Raw genomic sequence first — 23923 nt, 5'->3', positions numbered from 1 at the left:
CTAACCACTAAACCGTCGCGCGACACTTCGTACGGCATCCCCGACAATTACGCGCGGCGCACACTCGATTCTATTCCGACACGCCGAATAAAACGCGCGACGAAGATGATCGCCATTGCGACGTTACGAAGCAATGTACAAATTCAACGTGGTGAACAAGATTCGTAAAACGCGCGGCCAACTTCATACGAAACGCTATTTATTGCATTGCGACCACTGCGACGATGCCGGGCAACGGGCAATATGATGTGAGTGCTACACCTGTTGCACTTTCGTCCACTTTCCGCGCTTAAATAATGAATACTCGTATACTCGTATGCATGATGGTGTCTCCGTAGATAACGCTAGTAAAATTCGTTTCGATATGAAATACAGCGACAGAAAACTTGTTCTTGCTTTTTTCTTGCAGAGAAGGAAAGAAAAACCGGCGCGATCGGTAAAAACGGTGTGCAAGCGCGTTGTTTGTCCGCGACTTTAGAGGGCGTGACAATGCGGCCATGAAAATATGAAAATCGCCCACAATCGCGGGAAACACGTTCAGGCTTTGGAAGGAATGCATTTCCCGCGATTTTGGGTGTTTTTGCACGAGGTTCGTTCACAATTCATTATTATCACAATAATTGGGACGGTCGAGAGGACGGAAATTAGGGCCGCGTGTAGATCCTTGCGGCGTGGAAACAGACGTTTGTCCCTCGGATGCAAGTCTGATTACGCGCAAAAAAAATAGTACTCTTCGAGGCCCACCGTTGTTGGTGCCAGCGATAACGAGAGTTGCTTCCGTCACTGGCATTTCGCGGGTTTCATGGACCGCCGTCGTTATAGTAGCTAATGCACTTTCATAATTCTCATCTTCCGAAGCGTAAGAGCTTAAAAATGTCATACTGAATGCAAGTTCATGAATACCATTAACACAGAACAGCGAGACGTCCACTCCGGATCGCCCCAAATTCCAAGTGGTAACCGACGTGAATGCCAAGGCTTTAACGAGCGAGGAGGTATCTAATGTCAGAATTCACAGGACGATTCTAATGGCTGTCCATCCAGTAGCAACCGTTTTGATATAATAGAATGATAAAATCCAAATCTATTGGCAACAATTCTGTAGATTTGCCATATGTACACTCTTGATGCTTCTCAGAACAAGGAAGCATCTGTGTAACATCTTTGTTGATTTTCTATATTTCTTAGCCTAACCAAAGCACACATTGTTTATGAAACTCAAATGTATATTTTAATATTTATGTATGAATGTTTTTCAAGAGAGTTTTTTTATAATGTTACATAATATATATTTAGTGACTGTAGAATCAATCTTTTTTTTTTGCAGTCTGAAACTGGTTTTTGGTATTGATATGTTCATCGCCCTTACAATTTTGCAGAATTTGAAGTAAAAGGGACAGAGACAATTATTAAATTCCATTGATAATAGTATCAAAAGTATATAAATGAAAATAATATAACTAACAACATGGATGTGGTCAATGATTCATTTGCTACATCAGCTACATTAAACAGTATAGAGGAGACTCCATCTCCAAAAGTAATCAGTCCTAAAATTGAATGGATGGTAGGACAGTTAGCATGGGCCAGAGTTGGTAATTTTCCATTCTGGCCTTGTATGGTAACATATGACCCAACTGCAGGAATATATCATAAATCAAATGGTAAATGTTTAAAGTTCATATATTTCACTAATTTAAATTATGATATATTTCAAAAGAATTATTTTGGAACATGCATAAAATAAAACATAAGAATCTGAAATAATATTTTCATTAAATATAGCATTATATCATTTATATGTAGTTACATAATATATTATTGAATGTTATTTAAAAAATTATTAGATATTTTGAAGTTTATTAACAGATGAAAAATGTTACAAAATGTTTTAATTATATTATGGTACAGCTACAAATAGATCAGCTAGTATGATAATACATGTTCATTACTTCGGAGATGGAGGACGTCACAGCTGGGTCTCAGAAAATAATATGATACAATTTACAACTCTTTCTGACTTCCTGAAACTAGCACAATCACTGACAATAGACAAAAAGAAGAAGGATCCTAAGTTTGCTGCTGCATTTATTATAAAACAAGGATTGAAAATAAAATGGCATATTGCTATTCAAGAAGCTATGAAAGCACAACCTTTGACAATTGAAAAAAGAGTTGCACTTTTTACAGTAAAAGTTGGAGTTCCAAAATCTGAAAATACAAAGCCACTTACTATCAATGAAAAAAATAGTAACAAGAAGAAACTTTCAACTGAGCAAGATGGACCTGACGTCAAATGTGTTAAACAGGATAATGTAATATTAATAATCCTTTTACATTTAATGTAAATTCAACTTAGTACTTGTTACATGCAGCATAAAATTTTATCTATATTTTTACAGGGGTATAATACAGAAAAAGTAGAGGAAAAATTGAAGTTATGTAGAGTGGAACTAACAAGAACGAAAATTTCACATATTATAAATGATAAAACGATTATTTCGAAACTTAATTTAGATTCTTTACCTTCATCTTCAGATCAAAAAGGTTTCTCTGAAGATATAGATAGAAAAATCTATAAAAGTGTCAAGGATGATGAGTTTGTATTTAGAATTTATTATGAAAATAATTTAATTCTGTTAGAGAAAGATTATCCAGATATACCAAAAAGCACTATTACAACATATTTGCGAAAACTTTGGGACAGAATGGATGACGAATACCTGAAAAAAATGTGCAAAAATTATGACAAATGAAGATAGTCATTAGATTATTAAGTATATGAATATACTGTATGCTGATGCTTAGAGTATTCTGAATATTTACTCTCAAAAACATAAAGATATGTTAATAAAATAAAATACCTGTGAAATTATTTTGACGAATGCCGTTTTCTCGCTGGAATTCTGCTGTCTTGTTCTGCTACTCTTCTCGAACTACAACGATCGTCCGATACTTTATTCGATATTCCAGTGATATACACAAGCGCGAGTAATAAAACTTAAAACACGTAAGAGTTAATTCAACGCTACAGGTGTTTATGTTATGTTACATAAAGATGCATTTTACACAACAAGATCGCGATTGTTTTTACACTGTAACCTGCGTAACATGATCGCTACTATCACTTCGCGATACCATGCACAATTAGTACTTGACAAACGCAGAAAATTTGACGTCCCGGATCAGACATAAATAATGATAAATATAGCGGTGGAAGGAGACTCCGATATGCATCAGCTAAAATAGCGAGAATAGTTGATTCAAATCACTCGCATTACTTCCACTTCTAACATGACATTTTTATCGACAGCGTCGCAAAATGGATGTGATACATAGTACTAAATGTAAATGTGGATATCCGGTGGCGCTAGTGAACGAGGATTTAATTGGTCCCATGAAAAAAGTCAGGATGGCCGCTCTCAGGCTTCTCTGTCTAGACCAGTCTAGACAAGGAGAGATGTTAAAATGGCCGATCTAAACAAAGAGTTGAACGAGTATCTTCTCAGTAGCAAAAATGAAAAGCAATATAAAATCACCGTTCCATCGGTAGCGATATCGAAAGCGAATTTTGGGAAATGGTTCGGAAAAAGTACTAACGAGGTGGAGGAGGACGCAGGATGGATCCAAAGATCACAAAGAGAATGTTGTCCCGCTATGGTAGTGCATTGTCTCATAACCTTAATGAACCGATGGATAATTGTTGATTATTAATAAAATTCTGTTCAGCTCAAAAAAACATTAATATAAGCAGTAGTGTGAGACAATTATTCAAGATACAAAGCGCTATTGCTTTAAGATTCCGATTAATTTAATCGACGATTAATTTATCAAGTAACTAATGTTTTGTAAACATGGATAGAACTTCCTTTCTTTTCGAGCGTGTATCGAAAGATTAGATCAAGAACACTGAATTATATAGTTCAAATCTATTTTATCGGTTTAATTAATCGCTAATTAAATAGAATTTAAAATCAAAATTAACCTTATTTGTGTATACAATATTGTTTCTAATATTTTTTTAAGTTTTCTGTTGTTTGAAGTAATTCTATAGGAAATAGTGAAATATAATGTTGAATAAATTTCAATAAACTTATAAAAATGCTACTGTAACAATAAAAAATAACTATAATTAAAACTATAGTTAAAAACTGACTTTATACTATTATTTTTGTGTTAAATAAGGTTTATATCAATGCTGTTGAATATTGAGTAATATAATAAGATATTTATTTTTATTTTGATAGACGAGAACACATAGACTTATATCCTTTGCTGTATGTTTTCTTCTGGGACTATTATGCTTCTGTCTATCAACAATATATATTCCTGTTTTATTACTTAAAGCAAGAAAATTTGCTCTACTTTATTCCTTAGGAAGTCTCTTCTTTTTAATGAGGTATATATACATATATTTAACAAATACTGTAAGGATACATGTCTAACAAAAGGTTTCTTGCAGCTTTTGTTTTTTATGGGGATCAAGTTATATGAAATCATTATTCCTAGCTGAGAAGAAGTACTTTACCATGTTGTACTTCGCAACGTTGACAGGCACACTGTATTCTGCTCTGCATTTACAGTCAACTCCTTTGACAGTGTTATGTGCTATTTTGCAGTTGATAGCTACATTATCCTTTTTAATAAGTCACATACCAGGAGGCACAACTAGTCTCATGTTTTTTACAAGAATGTTTCGATCATCTGTAAAGTCAAGTTTACCTGTGTAATAAGATTATTATGCTTAGGCTATATTTTAATGTTTTCTAATAAAAGCAGCAATATCTCATTTCTTACAAAATTTTTTAAAGCATCGCATGAGATTCATAGTAAAGAGAAATTAGGATATTAAATAAATTATTATTCAAGATTTATCAAATTATCATTATTAAAATTAATACACAGAAGACTGATTTTTAAATCCGCATAATATACCCAACAATACATAAAACAAAATGTATTATATGCTAATCTGATATCGAGTGCAATTTTGTAAACATATAATAACTATTTTTGATAGTGTTTCTTATTGCCAGAAATTTCAACAGTTGTATAATGCTTATATTAGTAAATACAATTCTATTTATTAGTATAAATATTAATTTATTTAATATTGTAAAAAGGTTTAATTCTTGTATATAATGTGTAATAATTTATGTAAAGAAATTAAGTATATATTTATACATCGCATTTTTGTTCTATTTTTTCTTTATATAATTACAAATTAAATATAATTTATTTTTCTCAGGCATTTTGCTAAAAGTATTAAAACTACAAAGATTGTTATGAAATATTGATTAAATACAATTAATGATTGGAAAATAGGCTAATGAGAGTCAGCGCGGGTCAAAGAGCGCAATCACAAGTATCGATATTGAATCATTTATTCAATTCAAAATTACAACACGAACGATTCTACTCGCTTTGGAATCATCTTCAGCGCAACAAAAAATAGTAAAGGCAATAAAATAGAAGCCGTCATCAGTCACTGAAAACGGGAAGCATTTAATTTTGAATTGAATAAATGCTTCAATATTGATACTTGTGATTGCGCTCTTTGACCCGCGCTGACTCTCATTAGCCTATTTTTCATTGATTATATTTAAATTTCGAGAGTCTGGAACTAATCAATTGTTTAAATATTGATTAGTTATATAAATTTCTAAAATTCTTTGGTTATAATATTACCATTAAGTATTTATCCTGTAGTTTTCAAGATTGGAATTTATTTGTCAACTAATTGATTTTGTCGAAGACAGATAGTGTTTATTAAATTTTCTAATTTGAAATAAAACTAACGTAGTTCCTAGCGTTTTTGACGGATTGGAATTTTTATTTATAGATTTCTAAAGATGATGCAATTTCTTTATTTCTAATGTTAAAATATATTTTGATCTTGGAATTTAGTTTATATTTTTTCTTCTTGTCTCCATCATACTAAAATATTTTTTCACTCGAGATTTTTGTATTGCAGGGTAATATTGAAAATCACAGTCAAATCTTTTGCTTGATAAACAACTACGCTATTATGAAGTTGTTGAATACCTTTACTATTTTTTCTTAGTAAATTTGGTTGCCTTATGTCGTTTATTATTTGCTTGTATACGTTTTATTTTTAGTGATAAATAGTTAGATTCATCCTTTCTTTTCAATATATAATTTTTTGCATGTTTTGTTGAATCTGCACTATCGTTGATTAACTTTAGGTTTTTAGAAGATTGATTGTTTTCAGTATTTTCAATTTTTCTTGCTTCATGTTTTTCTTCCTTGCCAATATTTACATATCTTTTATTTTTCGGTATATCTGCACAATAATCATTGGCAAGATCAAAATCACTGCCAAAAGCGATAAAGTCGTCTGATGATGTTTGAGAGATCTGAGAATTTGGGTTGACTGCAGGCGGTATAAAAGCTCTCTTGTCTCGTGAAGATCTATACTTATACACGTCTGTAAATACTATGACAGGTTTTTCTGGCTTAAAAATATTTGGATTTTTATCACGTTTCTTGCTTCTGATTTTTATTTCACACATTGAACTTTCATCAGGCATTTCATCGGGTTTACAATGTTGCAGCAAACATTGAGGTAGTTCAAAGTCTTTAAAAGCTTCTGCTATTGATTTGTACAATGGATGGCAAATATTATCTGGACATTTCAGTACCTCTTGCTGTAGAAACAAAATTTTGAAGAAATATCTGTAAAAATCTGTATCTTAAAAATGACAAAATAGCAATTACCTTTAGAGCAAAAGCTGCTGTGGCAAATCCCATCTTTTCTAAGGTAACTGCTTTCAGAATGGGTAGTAGAAGAACAGGTATTTTTTTGTTCACTGCCATAGTAACAACATGCTTTATTATTAGAGGCGGTTCAACGTTCGAGTCTAATAAGACACAACATACATTATTCTTCTCTAAGGCTCGAGTAATTACATTAACGCCTATAATCATAAATTTCCTGAAAATATTTATAACATGGATAAAATAGCTAAATTTCAAACTACATAATGACTGTGTTTAGCAGAAAAAGGAGCTTTGCAACAGTTATAATTTTTTTAACATAATTAGTTTATGTTTAGACCTGGCAGAAACTAATTAATTAATCAATCCAACAAATTTGATACTATTTTTCCATTGGTCTTCAAAGCCAATTTGGACATGAAAAAAGTAAAAAAAACCTTTCAGGTTATATAATTACACAATCGTATTCTCAACTATTGAAATATATTAGAATTTTTTTCAGATCTTAAAACCCAAAAAACCTTTGAAAAATATAACCAGTGATTCAGTTGGTCAAAATAGTGAATAACAAATCAGTCTGATAAAAAAATCTTACAGTTCCAAAGATGCTTTTTCTGCTGAATGTAGTCGTAAAGGATACATACAGTATATCTGGCTTTGGAGGTGCCTTTTCCAACATTTCTTTTCTAGCTAACGCACGATCTTTCTTTGGTATATCTTTAAGCACATGTTTAGGGAGTCTACTGTTGAATGGTTTAATTGATGGCAATATCCTATAACATTTTTATAGGTAATTAAAGATACTTTCCAAGAATATCTCAAATTATACTTACATATTAAGGTTTGCTACCAGCTCTGGATACTGATCTACACTGATGACTGGCCTAATTAAACATTTTGTAAAAATGAGTCTAAATTGCAATCGTCTTTAATAATACTTATAAATAAGTATTTATCTTTAATTAAACATTTAATAATACTATTACAAATTATTAAAATCAATGTAAACATGCTTCAAAATTAATTTCATGTGAAAATACCAGAAATTTGGATAGGGTTGTGCCAAAACATTTTTTAACTTGGTAGGGCCTTTCTTTTTAGCTGACAAGCTGTGCCTTTGCTGCTTCTTTGTTAATACCGGCGTGGTCATGTTAATATAATTATACACTTGTTGATATTTCTCAAAATGCTGAAATTTATAAAGGTTAAGTTGATTGGAGAGTTCACCGGTAATGCAGATCTCCGAGTTTCGTGCGCATGAGGACATCAATTTCTAGAACCTTTGTGAAAAGGTGGTAACTTACTAACTTACAGGACGACACATGTCGGAATGGAAGTATTGTCATAATTTCTGTAGTGTATGTATTTTGAGGTTAGTATTAATGTCACTTGACTTGTTGATAAAAATAATGATGAAAATTGATTGAATGTCCTTCAAGAAGTAAAAGAGATTGAAGAAGCGGATTTTATTTGTCAATGAAACAGGATATTTGAAACGTTAAGATTGTTTAATACAAAACTTGTTAAACAGTAATTAATATTTAATATACGTGTAAGTTTCTTAACATAAAATAGATTATGCAGGGTGATTCCTACGTAAGTGCAGAAAGTTGTGTGTGTGTGTGTGAACGTAATATTTCTTGATTTATTTTCGAGAGAAGAGATCCTACAAACATTTACCCTAGACTACTTCATAAATAACTTGATATGATTACCCTTATACATCCCTGATAGATGTACAAATATTTCATCAGTATTAGAAAATGATTTTTAATGCTACATATATAATAGGCATACCAAATTTGAATAAAATATCTCTAAGCGTTTCCAGATTTTCTAAATTTTCCTTAACTTTAACATCTTGTATTTTGAAAACAAACAGAACATACATTCATAAAAACACTTTTCTTTTTAAAATAAACCAAGGAATAACCTCTTCAACTTTGTTTTATTTAGGAATCATCCTGATATGATATGTATTTTTAAATAATAGACATATCTATTAAATTGTGTATCTTATATTTATTTTTTTCAACAATGGACACATGTTTGTATCAGCTTCATGTTTTTGATATTTTGTTTTCAGGTAAAACCTTGTTATCTTGCATATATATAATTATAAGTGATGGTAATTGCAGATTCCAATATGAATAAAAATATAGACGTTTTATCAGAAGAGATTGATGAGTTGATGTTACGTAAATTAGAATTAATGGAAGAAAAAGTTCGTGGAAATATTCAGATGGAGACATTGCTGAAGGATGGCCACATTGAGTTGGCAAAAGCAAAATATATTCGTGGAAAGGAGAATATCAGTATGCTGCAGGTCCCAAATAATGAAGACACAGTAACATCTCTGTTTGATTTAGAGACTAAAACAAATGAAGATGATGATACTGTACCATATTTTGATATCAGTAAAAAGTTAAGTGATGCTGCAGATGGACCAGGGGATCCTATAAAATGGTTCGGTGTACTGGTTCCACAAAACTTGAAAAACAGTCAAAAACGTTTCCAAGAATCAGTTTATCTTGCTGCAAAAATAGCAAATGTGCAAGAAGAACTTACATCTGTACTCTCCAAGCTTAAGACATTGTATATTCAAAAAGATAGTTTATGTTCTCCAAATGTTGAAACTTAACTAAAATTTATTAAACAAAGATAGAAATTTTGTTATACAATTAGAGTTTGTTCATAAGTGAGTTTATAGTAATCAATGCTAATCCATATATATCCATATATATCCATAATCTCTGATTCAGATTGTAATGAAATATTTAAAATTTCAATATGTCTAACACTAAAACAATAATAAAATATATTTGTTCTATATATATATATATATATATATATATATATATATATATATATATATATATAATTCTAATAATATAAAAAATAAATCTAAATTTAATTATAAATATAATGTATCTAAAATTTTGTTTATACAATAATTGTTAGTAACTTTAAGTTACAATTAAGAGTAATATTTAATAAATAAAAAAATTTTCCTGATTTTCACAAATGGAGCCTGAGAATAATTGATAAATAGACAATTGATATTACCGACTGTTTTCGTTATACGGATGATGCAAACTTACCATGCAAACACGATCATCGATTAGTGCTGTATATACAGTTGGCAATCGTAATTCGCGTTTTCTCCACTAGAGGTTGTCTGTATCAATTCTTAACGGTCAGAAAAGAGGCGGTTTTCAAAATTAACGCATACGGTTGCTCGTACGGATCAAGCGTTTCATAAGTTTCCTTGAACCGTTTGTGTGTATTATTGGTCACGATCAACGGACCGCCAAGTGTTATAAGCCGGCGACATGTTAATAAAATACTAGTTCACGGAAGAAACAACGAAATAAACACGAGAATGTCGTCGTTGACACTTTTAGCTACCTACGACGAGCTGGTGAGATGTACGAACGTCCTGATAAATGGAGCCTGTGAGGAAGGTTCGTTACAACGTATACAATCGATATTATTTCACATTCTTACTCATTTTGTTAGTTTTTTTGCGATAATCTTGATAATCTTTTCTAAAATTACTTTCTTTATTGTAACTATCATGGACATATGGATATAGATTTAATACTAAAATGTTATTGTGCACAGAATTCCTGCAATTTGCATTAAATCAAGAGGAGATGAGACAGAAATGGCTAGCGTCGGTGCAAGAATGCCAACGACTCCATTCAGCTTTGGACAAGGCTCATAACGAGATCACGAGTCTTGATAGGAAACTGCGTCATGCTAGAAGGAATTTAGAGGAAGAGAACCGCAAGCGTCGTGCTATTGAGGAGCAGAAAGATTTTTTGGTAACTTACACTTTTTACATCTAATAGTATTTCATCATCGATAAAATATTCATATATATATTTTTTCCAGGAGAAACAAATTGCTTCAGCCAGAGAGTTCTTGTTTAATGACAGAGGAAAAAGTGTTAATGATGAAACTAGAGAGAAATTGCAGTTTCTTAATAATACTTCACAGAATCGTCAAAGTAACTTGCATGATGTGCCCATCGATAAGTAAATATTCACCATTTTGATACTTCAATGCTGATAATTATATCGGATTACATAACAATGTTATTTTTATGTTTTAGACTTAACACGATAGCAGAATTGAATTCCACTGGCTCATTATTGAGTGATCTTAACTGTCTATCAAGATCAGAGGATGACTTGGAGACCAGTGCTATTTTGCAGAGTCAGAAAAAGCGCGAGTGGAAGGAGCATCGCCCCAGTAGCGAATATGCTAAAAAGCATCGTCGTAGCACATCGCACAAAACTGTGGAATTGAACTCCTCTGATAGAATAGTGGCGACTACTACTGTAGTTATGCCAAAGGATGGTACAATTACCGCATCATCCACAATTGAGGCTATACCTGGCGATGAAAACAAAGATCCCCAGATTTCTTTGCACAATTCACGTAAACGGCGTAAGAGCAGTTCAGAACACAAAAAATCAAAATTGTCGCACGTTGATGCGAACGAAGTGCCAATTGATATAGCGGTAAATTTCTAAATTATATTAATTTAATTGCTCTACATTTAAAATATGTACATAATCAATAGGAAACATTTGTCTTTATTTTAGCCATCAGCACCAAAGGCTGAGATTCTTACATCGACTTCAGACTCGGAGGATGTCTTTAAACCTAGTCCAAACATTGGTGGCTACACCATGAATACAAAAATGTTCAGAAGTCATCATTTTGTAGCCAAAACAACAGTTCTCAAGCAGGAAAAGTGCACTGCTTGTGAGAAAAAGTAAATTTATTCTTCTATTATATGAATATTTTAAAACTTTATTTCTTATAAGATTGAGTAGAGAAAAATCTTAATGCTTTTTATAAATGATTAATAGAATTCGATTTGGAAAGATCGTACAGAAGTGCAGAGATTGTAGAGCTACAGCTCATATTGAGTGTAAAGATTTAGTACCGCTGCCATGTGTACCAATGGGAAATACCCCTACATTACGTGGTATGCCGGTAAGTATTACTATAATCTTCACGTTAAAAACATCGCATCAATAAATCTTCACCATCAACTGCAATGTTACTTTTCATGTGCAGGGCACTATAGCTGATTACACACCTATAACACCACCCATGGTGCCTTCCATAGTAGTTCACTGCATTAACGAAATTGAATTACGTGGAATGAACGAGCAAGGATTATACAGAGTGAGCGGAGTAACCACAGATGCCGATTGTCTCATAGAAAAGTTTTTGAAATGTAAAGGTGCTCCGAATCTGTCGAATGTTGACATTGCGACCATCTGCTCTACTTTAAAAAAATTTCTTAGGTATTTCATCTAAAATATAATCTTCATCTATTTATGACAGGGTTTCATTCCAAGATTTCAGTCATAAGTCGAATACTATTTATATTGTATATTTATATAAGTAAAATATGCAAGATAATTTTAATATTAAAAATAATTATTAAATAATTATTTTTTATTAATTATTATTATTAAAAATTATAGATTTCTATTTCGAAAATAACAAGCACACTTTTTTTTAAAGATTATTATATTTACTTAATATTTACTATTATAAAATTATTTAACTTAAACAAGTAATTTACTTCAACAAGTAATTGAAAAACAATATTATTTTTTCTTAAAAATATTTATATTAATATAATGTTACAAAATCAATATTATATTAATTTGGACTACTAGTCAATGGATATTTAATCAGTTTTGTTATAATCTACTAGTCTCGTTATAATATAATTAATTTTTAATTAATAGCACTGTTGTAAGTTTGAACATTTACTTAGTCAAGATAGTTAAGGGATACAATATACACATTGTATGTGTTAAGAATACAGTTTGAATGCGCGCGCGCGCGCGTGTGCGTGTGTGTGTGTGTGTGTGTGTGTGTGTGTGTGTGTGTGTGTGTGTGTGTGTGTGTGTGTGTAAATTTAATTAAATAAACATAATATGTTTATTTATTTACTTGAATTTGTATTTTACAGATCATTACGTGAACCACTGATCACTGTTGGTTTGTTGGGAGACTTCATACGTGCAACACAACTGACGGACAAACAGGATGCTGACGCCGCTCTTTATCAAGCGATATCGGAATTACCACAACCGAATCGAGATACTCTGGCCTTCCTAATGCTACATTTACAGCGTGTATCAAGCAGCACTGAATGTAAGATGCCCATTAGTAATCTTGCCACAGTCTTTGGACCGACTTTAGTCGGTTATAGTTCCCAGGAAACATCTAACGCCATGCTGAATGAAACTAAACATCAATTTGCGGTAAAAGAAACTCTTGTACCATTATGATTGATATGAGGAATATAAAAATATAAATTCTGATGTATTTCATGTTCTAGATAGTAGAAAGTTTACTTCAAATTCCAAGTGATTATTGGGCAACTTACGTGAACCCTACAAATTTAAATGGTATTTCCACTCCAAGAACAGGAGAATTGAAGCATACGCCATCCACAGAATCGCTTCTCAAGCGTAGCATCTCCCGCGGTTTCTTCAATACTCCTCTTACTTCCAGGTAAGTAACATGTAAATGGAAACGCGACTGGATTAACGTACCAGGAGATTTAGTTCTTTATATATGTATATATATATAGGCAAGATACGATTTACATGTTACTTCTTTGGCCAATGGATTTTCGACTTGTAGAAGAGTTGTAGTACTAACAGTTTCTGAGCATAAAGAACTAAATCTCCTGGTACGTTAATCCAGTTGCGTTTTCATTTATCTGGAAGTAACGTGTAACAGAAAAAAAAATACACACACACACATATATATATATATTTTTTTTTTTAAATTCACATCTTATTTTTGTTTGCAGCCGCACTTTTGGAAGGAGAAACAAGAAATATTTTGCTACACCACCCTCTAGAATAGGCTAGCAATAAGCAAGTTTACATTTGTTATAATAACAATTCATAATTACACACAAATTACAAACATTTGATTTGATATTTAACATACATGTATTCTTTTGTAAATATATATATCAATATACAATAAATGTTTCGATTTATACTCATTTCTTAAAATATTAGCGTTCTACATTATCAGTTAAATTATAATCCCTTTTTGAACATATACTTAATTTTTTTTTAAATATAAGAATTTTTGTATACCTATATCCACAAGATATTTTTTAATGATATAATTATTTTATAATTACTTTAATAATAGCTTATATTTTATTGTTCATATTTAAATAAAATATTAAAATCACGAAAATCTAATTAATATTAAAAATAGAGAGTTAATATTAAATTTACACTAAAATTTATGTGTAATCTGTATGTATACTTGGCTATGATATCCAAATGAGCAGATGAGATAGATGCCAAATGCCGCCTTATTTGAGGTTGGAGTTAACCGACGGTGTAATCTTTAAACTTGAATTGCGAATATTAATGATTGTATAAATTTATTTACGCACATTTTCGTGTAGGAAATTTAGGACGAAATCTGGTTTCCGAAATCTGAAGATAATTATTAGTATTATTCTCTTGGAGTTACAAATATATAGCAAAATGAACGCGCGTTTTTTATTAAGGTTATGTTCCACCGTTAGAAACATTAATTTTGACAAACGCAGATTTTACTGCAGCAGAAATGTATTGAAACTACATCAGAGGGGCATGTACGAAGATATATTTCCCGATACCAGTACGTAAGTACACGAAATTATTTTTTGCGTAATTTAATATTTGTAAAAACATTTCTGTTGCTTTACTTTTGATATTTATATTATACATTTATTATTTTATATATTCATTAATTTTAATATATGTACATTTTTTTAGAAATGAAATAGTAGATTTACTGAACAATTCACCGCAATGTGTCTATGCTGGCTTTGATCCAACTGCAGACAGTTTACACGTCGGCAATCTACTCGTCCTGATGAATCTCTTGCACTGGCAGAGAGCAGGGCATCAAGTTATAGCCCTAGTAGGAGGAGCTACGGGTTTAATAGGTGATCCCAGTCATAGAAAGTCTGAACGCGTCGAAATGGAAAGATATCTAATTGAGGAGAATATCAAGTCTATCACGAAGAACATAGAAACTATATTTAATAATCACCAAGAATACTTTTGGAAGAATAAGGAAACAGCACTAAAACCTTTGATTATAGTAAACAATTTGGACTGGTATACAAATGTAAACGTCATTGAATTCATCAGAAGTATTGGAAAGTATTTTCGGATGGGCACAATGCTGGGCAGAACTTCTGTCCAGTCGCGATTGAACTCCGACACAGGGATGAGTTTCACTGAATTCACATATCAAGTGTTCCAAGCGTATGATTGGCTGCAATTGATGAAAAAATACAAGTGTCGCTTCCAAATTGGTGGCAGTGATCAAATGGGTAATATCATGTCTGGATATGATCTGATCACAAAAAGTATGAGAAAGGAAGTTTATGGTATAACATTGCCACTGATAACGGCCGAGGGTGGAAAGAAATTTGGAAAGTCCCTGTTGAACGCGGTGTGGCTGTCTTCGACAAAATCCTCGCCATTCCAGCTATATCAGTATTTCATCAGAGCCAAAGACTCAGATGTCGAGAAATTCTTAAAATTATTCACATTTATACCACTGAATAAAATTGAAGAAATTGTGAAAAGTCACATGAATGATCCAGAACGGAGAAGAGCACAGAAATTATTAGCAGAACAAGTTACACTTTTAGTACATGGAGGTAATTTAAACAAACATAAAATATAAATATAATGTAATATTTTATAAATATAAAATATATATATTAATATCTACTTATTATTTACTGCAATTTTTTAGAAGATGGATTGCTGGCTGCAAAACGTGCCTCCGCAGCATTGTACGATAAATCAATTGAATCTTTTGTAAGATTAAATGCATTGGAACTAACAGATGTATTTGAAGGAGCAACCATAGTAGATATTTTATCTGAGCCAGGAATTACTGTATACGAGCTAGCAAAAAAGGCAAATTGCTTTAAAAGTGATCATGATGCTGAACGAATCATAACAGCAGGTGGATTTTATGTAAATCATCAAAAAATTACTAATTTAAATGAGGTAATTGTACCTGGCATCCATATACTAAGTAATAATTTGTCATTGCTTAGAGTTGGTAAAAAAACGTATCACATAGTCCGATGGCAATAAAATCATTAAAAAATCATGTACAAATGTATAATAAACAGCATATTTTAGTACTCAGAAAATTTATATTATAAATGCAACAATTTCTTTTGATATATATATTTATATCATCATGGAACACGATACAAGACGTTATGAAAGATCAAATAATTTGAGTGTTAAAATATCAAATTAATCACAAAGTATGTATTAACATTTTAAGACTGCTTTTAAAACGATCTTGAAAAAGCATAAATATCGGTCGTAATAACTTTATGCATAACTGTGTGCATATTTTTAGACAATAAATGAAACTAAATTGATATACGAATAACGTCAAGTAGAAGAAAATAAGTCTTTATCAATTACAGCGAATCTTAATATTTTGCTTAATATTTTTGTTGTGGACTTTTATATATATTTTCCGATTCTGCAGAGCATGCGTAAATTTTTTTGGTCTTAAAATGCAGCTTAATTCCTGAATAATATCACGTACTTATTAAATTGATAAATAATTTAATAATAATGATACTAATGAAAATCTTAGAACACTGCAATATATATTTTTACATTTTTTGCTTAGTACAGAACTATATTTGTGATTCTTAATTGTATATATCCCACATAGATATATAGCCATCTTTACCAGTTGCTGCCATTAGACACTTAGTGTCATAAGACTCGACTTTACACTGTGAATAAACAATATCATATACAGTCGCTTTATGCTCTTTTAATATTGCAAGTGGCCGTAACTTTTTCCAAGAGAACAACATCATACGTCCATCCCAGCAGCCGGCTGTGACAATCTTTTTATCCGGTCTTACAGAAAGAATGGATATACCAGAAACATGGTCCAAGAGTTTTATAGATTTGTGAGATAAAATATGACTTGGTGACATTTCAAAAATCTAAAAATTTATAAACGTAATTTACCAACATTGAAATGATGTATTTTCTTTTAGAAAAATAATTTTTTTTTTTTTTAATACCTCCAATTTCTCTGAAGCACTACCAAGAATGCCTTGCATCAAAGAAGAGTCAAAGTCAAAAGTCATTGGATAGTGTTCCACTGTGAGAGAATTAAGGACATCATTCTTTTTCATGTCCCACAACAATAATTGACCACCCTCATAAGCAACCAGAACCAAGCCGTTCATATCCGCCAATGGTTTCATAGCCATTATGGTACCTAATTTGTTACTATAAGATAGTTTGGATGGATTTAATGTCGATTCTACTTCAAATGTCTTTAATGATAATATCCCTACTACAGAATTATCAAGTGGAATCAACATTGCATCCTTTTCAGATAATAATTGAGACCTGCAATATAAAATATGAGTATTAATTTTATAATAGACTCATTATTATATTTACAATAGATTTGTCATACCTGCAAAAACTGCAGTATTCATAATTAATGCTTCTATCTAAAATCCAGTTTGATTCATTTATTTTATACATATCAATTATTCCATGTCTTCTTTGTACTATCAAATCAGCCTCATTGGTTGTATGTAAATTAAAACATGGACTGTGTCCATCCGATAACTGACATTTTATTCTGTTCGTCTGCAATATAAAAAGATTTAACTCTTGTGACAAATTTCAACATTCTTTTCTGCAAAATTTATGTTAAAAATATGATACTCCTCTAATGTTATATTTGAATTTTTATTAATTAAATCCAATTATATATATGTATATATATTTAAGCTATTATAATTTATAATAGTTTGAATATTTTTTAATTATTTTATTCATTATATATATATATATATATGTTTTATATATATTATAATATTATATATATATGTATGTTTTTAAATTATTATAATTTACTGAAAAGAACAAGTATTTGCCTTTAAATCCCAAATGTGAACTGTGCCTTTCTCATCACCGGCGTAAAGGTGTTCGACGTCGGAATTAATTGAGAACAACAAACTGTGCACGTTTTCAGCCATGTCACCGCGCAACAGAAATTTCGGATCCGGTGGTCTCGACATCGTTGCAATCCTACTCCTTTTATTTAAAATATCATATAGGATACAAAATCCGGTATAATATGTCAAACGACATAACAATACAACTATATATACGACATCTATAATAGGTTATTCCATCATTGTCCAGTGTTATCAAAAAGTTTCTCAATTCTCTGTTTCTGGATCATCGCATGTAAGTATAAAATAAAAATCGATTCCTGTGCGCCGTTCTGTTATTTTCTATTATGATTCACCGCGATTAATTGTTCGACACGATTGAAACTTTTCATAGTACTTGTCGGAACGCTGTAGAGTCGCCACTTTCAAACTGTCGAATCAGATGAAAAAAAGCCATCTGTGCACCGAGAAAACATCCTCCTTTATCAAAAATGGCTTTGTGATAATTGCAAGAATATTTTATTAGACAATACTGTTTTTCTCTTGACATCACGTGCTACTCATCATCGACAAAATGCAGGATCTGTATTTTTTTAGTGCCGCAGTATCAGCGATTGTCATTTTACTTGTCGCGTTTATCGTGATCGTGTTTAACAGGTAAATTTATATACATGTTGTTCATAACATATACGAGAGCCATTTATTAAATTACTCTATTATCATATTAATCTTTTTCGCTTGCAGCATTGTGTGGGTGCTTATTGTGGCCAGCATCTATTTGATTGCCAGTTTTTACGCCGTTCAACTGGCACAGTGCGTTGACAGTTTACTGACGAGGTTTAATATCATAAGCGATAAGTTTATCACGAAATATGAAATTAAAGATTCGTGCAGCGTCTGCAGCAAGAATGCCTGCAAGAGGCACAAATTGTTGCCACATTCAACCAAGGTCAAAGTACCAAAGGATTTTGACCATGCATTGGAACAGGTGATTAATTAAACATTCCACACAATTTTGTGTAAATTCTGTTGTTTAATATGAATGTATTATCCTGTAGCTTTTGGAGGAGGTACTGCAAATTTATGTCTGCACATGGTACTCGGATTTTTCAGCAAATGAAGCTTTCATACAACAGCTTCGTTTGGCAATAACAACAGCAGCAAAGAATATCACAGTGCGACTATTGCGTGCAGACACAGCAACCATCGTCTTCGACGGCCTGATTCCCCTAGCAATACAACATGCCCAAGATTGGAATGCATTGCTCAAAATGTCTAAGTCTGAGTTTAAAACGCCCCAAGAGTACATCGGGACTTGCATGAGCTCTAAAATTCACCCAGCTGCTTATTCAAGAGAAGCCGAATTGAATTATTTGCGGGGACTGGTCACTGCATTGTTACCGCACTTATTACCTGCCATACATGTTTCAACGAACAATAAAGTAATATATTCTTTAAAAATTTATTTTTTTCTAGCTTTATATATATATATATATATATATATATATATATATATATATATGTATAACATTTCATACTTTAGTTTATATTTACTTCCAGGTGATACTTCGAGAAATCTTAGCAAATTGGGTGCTATTACCAGCAATTGATGCACTTGCAGATCCAGAAAATATAAATATGCTGGTGACATTATCCACTCATCATGACACTATTCTGTCTAATGCTGCAGAGTTCGTTACCGTACCAATATTGCAATCTTGGGTGACAGTTCCAGCAATGCATTCACACATTACACACAGTTGCTTTAAACCATCTTTAAATGATATCCTAAATGATCCTGAACTATTATATATGTTTATGCAGCACATCAAAGAATCAGGACCCATGAATCTTCTTCAATTTTGTTTAGATATTGGTACACATAAAACTTTTGTGGTATATAGGTATTGCTCTACTTGCAACTGTCTCAATTTATGAATTTTTGCATGACTTATAATTGGCATGACTAATTAATTAGATTATAATGAAGCTGATTAAACACTCATTAGCTTGTGATCTATCATAAATTAAATATAATAAAAATTAATTTTGTATTACTAAATATTATATTAAGGCTCATATTCATGATACCTTAAGATAGTACTTAAGACAACCTTAAATATAAGCATCAATTATGTGAATATCGGCCAAGTTATTTACATTTTTAAGAAAAAAAATACTGTTTTTTTATTCACTTAAAATTAATCTGTGTTTAGGCTAAATATTTATTTTATAATAGCAAAATTATATTAAGAATTACATCTTTTTAAAAAATTTACATTTCTTAAATAAAGGTCTATAATCGTTTTTAGTAATACAATAATTATTTTGTATAAAAAAATGTTATATTTATATTAAGTATAAATTATAATTTACGATTGAAGTCTCAAAACGTGAGTCTGTAGTAAGTAGAGAGATACCTGTAATTTAATATAAATTTTCTGGATAATTTGTAATTTACATTATTTATTTTCAGACGATCTCAGTAAGCGTATGTTAAATCCGGAAATGTCGAGTAGTGCTGAAAAAAGTTTGTACGTAGATGTTCGGAATATGTACACGGTATATCTTGATCCTGATGGTCCAGAATATCTGTATTTACCGTTGCATATATCGAAAGGCATACAACAAAGTAAGTCATTTGTAAATACATAATTTTCAGTTTCAAATATTGTTACATAAATATATATGCTATTTGTTTCTAGTATTAGAAGGTGGGCCAGAAAAAATTCAAGAACTGCGGACATCGCGGCCTTTTTATCAAGCTCATCAAGAGGCACATGCACTCCTAGAAAGTACTTGCCTACCATCATTCCATCATAGTTATCAAGTAAAAGACATTATACAATCTATTTATTTTCTATATTATTGTAATGGTCAATACATTTAAAATTTTAAATGTATTAAATCTGCTTATATTAAAACTTTAATAATGAAATTTCATATTCTAATAATTTTATTTTCTGTATGTTTTAGTTATATAAACTCTTATGCGGCTACTTATCTCAACAAACAAAGGCTACTGCAACATCCAAGTAAGGTCCTACACATATTTTTTATTTTTAAACTCTTCACAAATTTTTTTTTTTTATTGACATTTTTTAATATTGCTATTTTATTTTATTTACTTATTTCTGCATGTTTATGTGTCTATTTTTTTTATATGAGCTTAGATGCGTAAAATAAATGCTGATTTTAGTGTTTCTTTTCAGCGAATAAAATTAAAATACACATTACATGTTGTAAATTTAAACATAACTTATACACGCTAGTTCTCAATAAAATTTTTATAATCATAATAATTGTAATTACATATTTTGTTTACAGTAACGCAAGCGGAGGTGCATCTACTCCCACGCGATTCAATAATCAAGGCAAGATCGATGGCGTTTTACGCACGACTACAATCGACGATACTCCATTTCAACTGCAGGGCGCCTACCCAGTCGAAGAGGTAGATTGCACGGCTCGAGCATATAATGAAATTAAAGGCTTCGGCGATAAGAGTAATCGTGACTTAACGACGTGGCGAGTCGCCGTTCCCCACGTGGACGGCGGTGGCGCACAGCCGGTATACATGATCGCTATTCACAGCGTAGCGGAAGCTAAATCGTGGACGGTCCTACGGCAGGATCAAGATTTCTATACGCTACGTACGCGACTCACCGAATTCCACGGTGACAAGGAGTTGAATGACTCGCCGTTACCGTCGCGCAAGAATCCGCACTTGCCCCTCGCGGCTAATCGTCAACGTTACGAGGAATTTCTGCAGAAGTTGCTGTCCAAACCGATGCTGAGAAGCAGCGAGCTCCTTTACACTTTTCTTACAACGCCGAACTTAAAGCCATACTTGGCAAATTACAGCACACCCGACATCGGCATCCTCTATCAAAGCATGGCTTATAAATTGCGGAAGGAGAAGGGACAGCATCTCGACAAGTTCATGAGCACTTTTCTGGCGTCGACGAACACGAAATACGAGCACATGGACATGGGTGTCGAACCGTCGAGCGAGCATCTCGGCGAAACGGAGAGTAAAGGTAAAAAGCTGATAGATGATGTATTCGGCAATAATCTGAATCTACCAGTTACTCTCCAAAATTTGCCGTGCAGTCTACCGCAGCGTGATCACGTGAAAGGTGCAAGTTTGTGCATCGTAGAAGCTCGTAAGTACATTTTTTATATGCGCGTGCACGCGATTATTTATATGATTATTAAAAATGATTATGTTGCAGTTGATGGTCTACTAAGTGTACCTCTGATTATTTCGCGACTTTTCTGGATGTTTGCCTTCTTATTGCGCAAAAGGCTAGATCCTATCGTGAATGCGGTATTTTATAACACTCTGATTAAGCTTCTGAGCGGTGGCCGCGCTTCCATCGTCGTCAAACTTCTACATGCGAAAATAGTGGGCAAGAATTATATGAAGGACTTTTCTTCGCAAGGAAAATCTCGAAATTACTACGAAACGGCAAAGGAGGGGCTGAATTCCTTGTGGCGGTTAATGGGATTCTCTAAGCCTTGGAATAACTTGATGGATTCTTTCTTAGATCCTTTACAAAACGCACCGTTCAATAAGCATCTGGCATATCTTTTACTAGACCATCTCCTAGTTAATCTTTTCCCAGAAATGATTGCATAATATTAAGATTGTTTTCTGACTACCATGAAAACTGTATAGTTGTATATAATGTTAATTCTACAAAGTGATTTGCACATATATAAATATTTCCTCTTGTACATTTAATATAACAGTTTTGTAAATTATTAAATTATTATAAAGTTAAAAAATACTATATATAAAAAAAGGCGACAGTGAGTATTTAATATTCTTGAAAACGATGAAAAAAAAATGATAAGCGTTATATGCAAGTAATAAAAAATTCAAAAATTTGCGATGAATCATTCGAATAGATCTAAGGGTGAGAAGACAAGAAAAAGACTCAATGCACACAGGACGCGTCAACGCGTTACGCATGGCGAATAGCTAATCATTCTTTTGCTTTCTTATTTCTTGTCATAAAAACGAAAAAATGATTGGCTATTCGACACGCGTAACGCGTTGACGCGTCCTGTATGCATTGAGCCAAAGCGTAACAAGTTAAATTTACATTTCAATGAATGATTCAAATAGACCGCGTGTTTCTCTGTCACGTGATGCTTAATCGGTAAAAAAACATGATTGTATTCTGATGCATTGGTAGACGATAAGATCATTCTCTTCTGTAAATTGTGAACTGTCTGTTATCAACGCGGTGACTATGAATTCTCTGACTATTTCTATCGGAGAACAACAAGTCGACAAATATCGTTTATTTGCCAATTTTATGCTACGTTATGTATTGCGTATCTACGTGATACAAATATTTATATAATTTACTTTTACCTATTAGAATCGTTCGGTATAAATTATTATATGATTTACAAAAAAGTGTACAATTGATAATAATCTCAAAGTGATGCAAATATTATATACTGATAAATTTTTCCGAAAACAATAGTGCTAATACTGCTAAAGTTGTCGATATCGAAACTGGACGTTTAGATTATTAGATTCTTTTTATTACATACTTTAATGTGTGTGTGAAAATATATATCGTAACTACTTTTTATATGTATAAGAGAAAATATAATTATTTGTAATATCAGGGTTGGAAACCCACATAGCACGTAATATTTCTGATATCACAGAAATATTGTTGAAATATTACACGTTGATAATAACATTGAAATATTCCAGTGATATCGTTGCAATATTTAATCCTAAAGAACAAGACAATGTCAAACGACGTTTCTATTATGTTTTATTAATGCAACCATCTCTTCGATTAATTTCGATATTTCGATATTTTCAGTATTCTTAATATTCTTGGTAATTTCGGTATCCTATAGAAGAAATCAACTTAAAAATAAAATAATTATATACATTTTTAAATTAATGGGAAAAAGTTAATAAATTAAAATTTGTGTTTAAAAAATAACTAAAAATTAAATAATGAAAAATGAACTAAGTTGAGTTAAAAGTTATTAACTTTATTTAACTTTTAATTTTTTAATTAGTTGCTATCCAACCTTGTATTAATAGACATAACGCTCCTTACGCAGAATTTGAAATTTGTATTGAATTTTTTTGTTTTTGCG

At 31.8% G+C, this 23923-nt stretch overlaps 8 protein-coding genes and 1 long non-coding RNA gene across 14 annotated transcripts; 6 read left to right on the top strand and 3 right to left on the bottom strand.

Moving 5' to 3' along the window:
• The first annotated feature begins 1433 nt into the window (after positions 1 to 1433).
• LOC105201997 (zinc finger CW-type PWWP domain protein 1) lies at positions 1434 to 2899 on the top strand. Its single transcript, XM_011170327.3, has 3 exons — positions 1434 to 1664; positions 1912 to 2315; positions 2403 to 2899. Exons 1-3 carry the CDS (start codon positions 1469 to 1471, stop codon positions 2754 to 2756), a joined length of 954 nt encoding a protein of 317 aa, XP_011168629.2. The 5' UTR covers positions 1434 to 1468; the 3' UTR covers positions 2757 to 2899.
• LOC113003364 lies at positions 2597 to 3062 on the bottom strand. Its single transcript, XR_003268422.2, has 2 exons — positions 2865 to 3062; positions 2597 to 2723 (listed from the first exon to the last, which is right to left on the bottom strand). It is a non-coding gene; the product is annotated as an uncharacterized LOC113003364 (long non-coding RNA).
• Positions 3063 to 3433: 371 nt separating this feature from the next.
• LOC105202000 (vesicle transport protein SFT2C) lies at positions 3434 to 5096 on the top strand. The gene is made up of 3 exons (XM_011170330.3): positions 3434 to 3660; positions 4248 to 4399; positions 4463 to 5096. Exons 1-3 carry the CDS (start codon positions 3469 to 3471, stop codon positions 4728 to 4730), a joined length of 612 nt encoding a protein of 203 aa, XP_011168632.1. The 5' UTR covers positions 3434 to 3468; the 3' UTR covers positions 4731 to 5096.
• LOC105201998 lies at positions 4209 to 8005 on the bottom strand. 2 transcript variants are annotated; one of them, XM_011170328.3, is made up of 6 exons: positions 7779 to 8004; positions 7572 to 7622; positions 7383 to 7511; positions 6739 to 6955; positions 6046 to 6668; positions 4209 to 4704 (listed from the first exon to the last, which is right to left on the bottom strand). In XM_011170328.3, exons 1-5 carry the CDS (start codon positions 7886 to 7888, stop codon positions 6051 to 6053), a joined length of 1125 nt encoding a protein of 374 aa, XP_011168630.2. In that variant the 5' UTR covers positions 7889 to 8004; the 3' UTR covers positions 4209 to 4704; positions 6046 to 6050. The 2 variants fall into 2 exon arrangements, with proteins under 2 accessions (XP_011168630.2, XP_039304331.1); XM_039448397.1 differs by lacking the exon at positions 4209 to 4704 and having other exon boundaries at positions 5698 to 6668; positions 7779 to 8005.
• LOC105202117 (coiled-coil domain-containing protein 115) lies at positions 7977 to 9440 on the top strand. Of its 5 annotated transcripts, none has more exons than XM_026132408.2 (3): positions 8041 to 8110; positions 8178 to 8290; positions 8877 to 9440. In XM_026132408.2, exon 3 carries the CDS (start codon positions 8885 to 8887, stop codon positions 9377 to 9379), a length of 495 nt encoding a protein of 164 aa, XP_025988193.1. In that variant the 5' UTR covers positions 8041 to 8110; positions 8178 to 8290; positions 8877 to 8884; the 3' UTR covers positions 9380 to 9440. The 5 variants fall into 5 exon arrangements, with proteins under 5 accessions (XP_025988194.1, XP_025988192.1, XP_025988193.1 ...); XM_026132406.2 differs by having other exon boundaries at positions 8825 to 9440; XM_026132409.2 differs by lacking the exon at positions 8178 to 8290 and having other exon boundaries at positions 7977 to 8110.
• Positions 9441 to 9633: 193 nt separating this feature from the next.
• On the top strand, positions 9634 to 13780 carry LOC105207421 (rac GTPase-activating protein 1). The gene is made up of 10 exons (XM_026132405.2): positions 9634 to 10202; positions 10363 to 10565; positions 10636 to 10778; positions 10856 to 11267; positions 11352 to 11524; positions 11622 to 11748; positions 11833 to 12065; positions 12746 to 13040; positions 13118 to 13293; positions 13598 to 13780. The coding sequence occupies exons 1-10, from the start codon at positions 10121 to 10123 to the stop codon at positions 13656 to 13658; spliced, it is 1905 nt and encodes a 634-aa protein (XP_025988190.1). The 5' UTR covers positions 9634 to 10120; the 3' UTR covers positions 13659 to 13780.
• A 301-nt stretch (positions 13781 to 14081) lies between these two features.
• LOC105202001 (tyrosine--tRNA ligase, mitochondrial) lies at positions 14082 to 15971 on the top strand. Its single transcript, XM_011170331.3, has 3 exons — positions 14082 to 14440; positions 14574 to 15472; positions 15571 to 15971. Exons 1-3 carry the CDS (start codon positions 14301 to 14303, stop codon positions 15918 to 15920), a joined length of 1389 nt encoding a protein of 462 aa, XP_011168633.1. The 5' UTR covers positions 14082 to 14300; the 3' UTR covers positions 15921 to 15971.
• Positions 15972 to 16437: 466 nt separating this feature from the next.
• Positions 16438 to 18203, bottom strand: LOC105202002 (guanine nucleotide-binding protein subunit beta-like protein 1). The gene is made up of 4 exons (XM_026132429.2): positions 17762 to 18203; positions 17293 to 17471; positions 16889 to 17222; positions 16438 to 16807 (listed from the first exon to the last, which is right to left on the bottom strand). Exons 1-4 carry the CDS (start codon positions 17903 to 17905, stop codon positions 16502 to 16504), a joined length of 963 nt encoding a protein of 320 aa, XP_025988214.2. The 5' UTR covers positions 17906 to 18203; the 3' UTR covers positions 16438 to 16501.
• Positions 18198 to 22591, top strand: LOC105202118 (sorting nexin-14). The gene is made up of 9 exons (XM_026132428.2): positions 18198 to 18439; positions 18527 to 18770; positions 18841 to 19224; positions 19343 to 19658; positions 20259 to 20414; positions 20488 to 20612; positions 20759 to 20817; positions 21110 to 21948; positions 22018 to 22591. Exons 1-9 carry the CDS (start codon positions 18357 to 18359, stop codon positions 22422 to 22424), a joined length of 2613 nt encoding a protein of 870 aa, XP_025988213.2. The 5' UTR covers positions 18198 to 18356; the 3' UTR covers positions 22425 to 22591.
• The last annotated feature ends 1332 nt before the right edge of the window (positions 22592 to 23923 follow it).

The sequence above is a fragment of the Solenopsis invicta genome, chromosome 1 (genome assembly GCF_016802725.1).
Source record: "Solenopsis invicta isolate M01_SB chromosome 1, UNIL_Sinv_3.0, whole genome shotgun sequence".
NCBI lineage: Eukaryota > Metazoa > Arthropoda > Insecta > Hymenoptera > Formicidae > Solenopsis > Solenopsis invicta.
The sequence above is the reverse complement of the archived record's forward strand: the minus strand, read 5'-3'. Positions and strand labels throughout refer to the sequence as shown.